This window comes from Adiantum capillus-veneris, chromosome 21 (assembly GCF_014529385.1).
Source record: "Adiantum capillus-veneris isolate H3 chromosome 21, ASM1452938v2, whole genome shotgun sequence".
NCBI classification, from domain to species: domain Eukaryota; kingdom Viridiplantae; phylum Streptophyta; class Polypodiopsida; order Polypodiales; family Pteridaceae; genus Adiantum; species Adiantum capillus-veneris.
In genome coordinates, this window is record NC_140951.1 from 25,327,651 (window position 1) to 25,330,542 (window position 2,892).

At 40.1% G+C, this 2,892-nt stretch overlaps 1 protein-coding gene across 1 annotated transcript; it reads right to left on the reverse strand.

The window, feature by feature from the left end:
- Positions 1 to 1,419: 1,419 nt before the first annotated feature.
- On the reverse strand, positions 1,420 to 2,100 carry LOC147430671 (uncharacterized). Its single transcript, XM_086493571.1, has 2 exons — positions 1,801 to 2,100; positions 1,420 to 1,683 (listed from the first exon to the last, which is right to left on the reverse strand). Exons 1-2 carry the CDS (start codon positions 2,098 to 2,100, stop codon positions 1,420 to 1,422), a joined length of 564 nt encoding a protein of 187 aa, XP_086349697.1.
- Positions 2,101 to 2,892: the final 792 nt, after the last annotated feature.

Genomic DNA, 2,892 nt, shown 5'->3' on the forward strand with positions numbered 1-2,892 from the left:
GTATGAACTGCTTCAGCCCAATATGTTAATGGCATATTCATTTCATTCATCATGGCTCGTGCAATCTCTGCTATGAGTCTATTCTTTCTCTCAGCAACTCCATTTTGTTGTGGTGTGTATCTACAAGTAATCTGTCTTCTTATGCCTTGTTCACGTAAGTAATCATCAAAACTGTGTGACATGTACTCTCTCCCTCCATCTGTACGTAGGCATCTAATTTGAAAACCATTCTCTTTCTCAACCATAACTTTGAACTCCAAGAATACCTCAAATGCCTCTGACTTTGCCTTTAGAAATTAAACCCATGTCATTCTGTTGTAATCATCTGTGAATGTGATAAAATATTGACAACCATTTGGCATAGCATGATCACAAGGTCCCCAAATATCTGAATGAAAAATTTCCAAAGGACTTTGACTAATTCTCCCTCTCTTTGGAAATGGTAAACGAGATTGCTTTCCAAATTGACAAGCTTCACAAACATGATCAAAATTCAATCTGCCAAACTTCGGTAGTCCACGCACAATTTGATTTGATTGCATATGATTTAGTCTTCTAAAATTGACATGACCAATCCTCTTATGCCATAACTCTGCCCAATCATCTTGAGTGGCTGATTTGTTTGCATACATACCGCTGTGTAAACATGGATCTCCAGCTTCCAATGAGAACAAGCGACCTTTCTTTCTTCCACATGCCAATATCTTGCCTGGTCTGCCTTTGTGAAACTCCTCTATGAAACAGCCATAACGATTAAAAGGGACTTGCAACCCTTGATCTGTCATCTCTCCAACTGATGCCAAATTCTTCGTGATTGAAGGCACATATAGAACATCTCCCAATGTGTTGTATGTCTCGTCTTTTTCTAGCAATGGAACTGAACCAACATGCGTAATCTGATGCATAGTATCATCACCTGTAGCGACAAACTCATCCTCTTCTAACTTCTCTTTTCTGTCAAACCATTCACCATGATATGTCATATGATTTGTGGCACCACTATCTAAATACCAATTATCTGTATGATGTGGCTCCACCATGCTCCCAACAACATGCTCCATACGAAATAAATGCCCACTCGATCTATTGTCATATATATTTTGATCATGAGGATTGTATCCAACAAAGTTTCCTCCATGTCTGCCATAACCTTGGCCTCTTCCACCACGATCAGGATTTTGATTTAGCCTCGTGTAACATTCTCTTTCAAAGTGACCATAAATGCCACACCTATTACAATATCCATCTCTTTGAGGATGTACAAATCGTCCACCTCCACGTCCACGAGGTCGGGCTCTCCCCCTACCTCTTTGGCTGTAATCATTGTAACTTTGACTTTGTTGGTTTTGCCATTGACATCTTCCAACATTGTTTCCACGACCATAGTTTCCTCTTCCACCTCTATTGTTTCCGCGACCTCTAGAGTAAAACCTGATCTCTGGAATTTTCATTTGATGTAGAAGGACCTGACTTGCCTAGCTTCACCTCTTCTTGCAAACAAAGGTTTACTAGCTCTTCAAAATCAGGCATGTGTCCTTGAACAGATATAGATGTATCCAATGAGTTGTATTCCGGTCCCAAAACATTCAATGTCACTGAAACTAAGTCATCATCTGGAACTTCAACATTAATGCCCGCAAGATCTTCCTGTATTTGCTTTATCTCTGTCACATAATCTGATATGGATCTATTTCCTCGCCATACACAATGTAACCTTTGCTTCAAGTGAACTTTTCGTGGTTCTGTATTGGAGCTGTTCATTCTTGCTAGTATCTCCCATGCTTCCTTTGGAGATTGAGCCTTCTTCACATGTGGTATAAAGAAGTCACTAATGCATAGTGAAATCCAATGCATCACTTTCCTTGAATTCTCGATCCACTTCTTGTAAGCTTCTACTCCTGCTTGCCATGTTTTATGTGCTTCAACATTCTCTCTATTTGGTTCCAAACCAACCTCTGGACACTCTTGTTCACTTGTAATGTAGTCCCATAAACCTTTCCCCATGATGAAGTTCTCCATCCTATAAGACCATATGCTATAGTTCTCTCTAGTCAACGTCTCTCCAACAATCTGTGTGACTTGAGTTGAACTTTTTGCCATCTTTACTCTCTCAATTTCTTCCAAAGGATTTTGGCAGAGTTCCGTTTGTATTTGGACAATATCTCAAGTGACAATATCTACCAAAGTACTCATAAACACTGACAGAAAATCTCTCCCTGCCAAGGGAAAATCCATTGACTCACTTTGCCACAGACTGACTCAATACTATGCATAAATACTCTAAAACAATGTCTACATGGACCTCTATGCAAGTGCAATATATCCATACACTGTCCTGTACCACATATCCATACATCCACCTTCTTCCCATAGTCGTAAACAACATATGAGGTCTTTCGCGGGGCCACTTGGGGGTTCGCTCCAGTACCTAATCCACCTTGCCAAGGTACCAAATCTCCCAAGGCATGGCTTCAAAAAACCTCACTAGTCGACCCTCACAAAGGTTGCAGTTTTCCAAAATACATTAACCGCATATCATACATAACCACAAACTACTCCATCTGACAATATAACCGCCTCAACTTCTTCCCACAACCTTTCTTACATAGGCGGCTGTCCATAACGGATCCACAACAACCAAACATAATCTTTGATAGCACAATGTCATGATGCAAAAGCTCTATGTCGCTCTCCAAAACCTGTGTAAATGCTGAATTCTTCACCTGTAACCTGTAAATCTACTGTCGAGTGCAAAACTGGAAATCTCATATGCTTGTGTGAGCTGGCTGTTTGCTCCAAAAAATTGCAGATTTTGGCAAATCTAAGTATTTCAATGAGTTTGGAATGCCCAAAAACATAAATATAGACTCCTAGATCACTGTATTCCGAGTT

Bases quoted from the DNA above. Each gene is read 5' to 3' on its own strand.
- LOC147430671 (XM_086493571.1), bottom strand. From the start codon at position 2,100: ATGGCAAAAAGTTCAACTCAAGTCACACAGATTGTTGGAGAGACGTTG. The intron at 1,684-1,800 runs GCTCAATCTCCA...GGAAATAGATCC, and splicing joins TTATACCACATGTGAAGAAG to ATATCAGATTATGTGACAGA.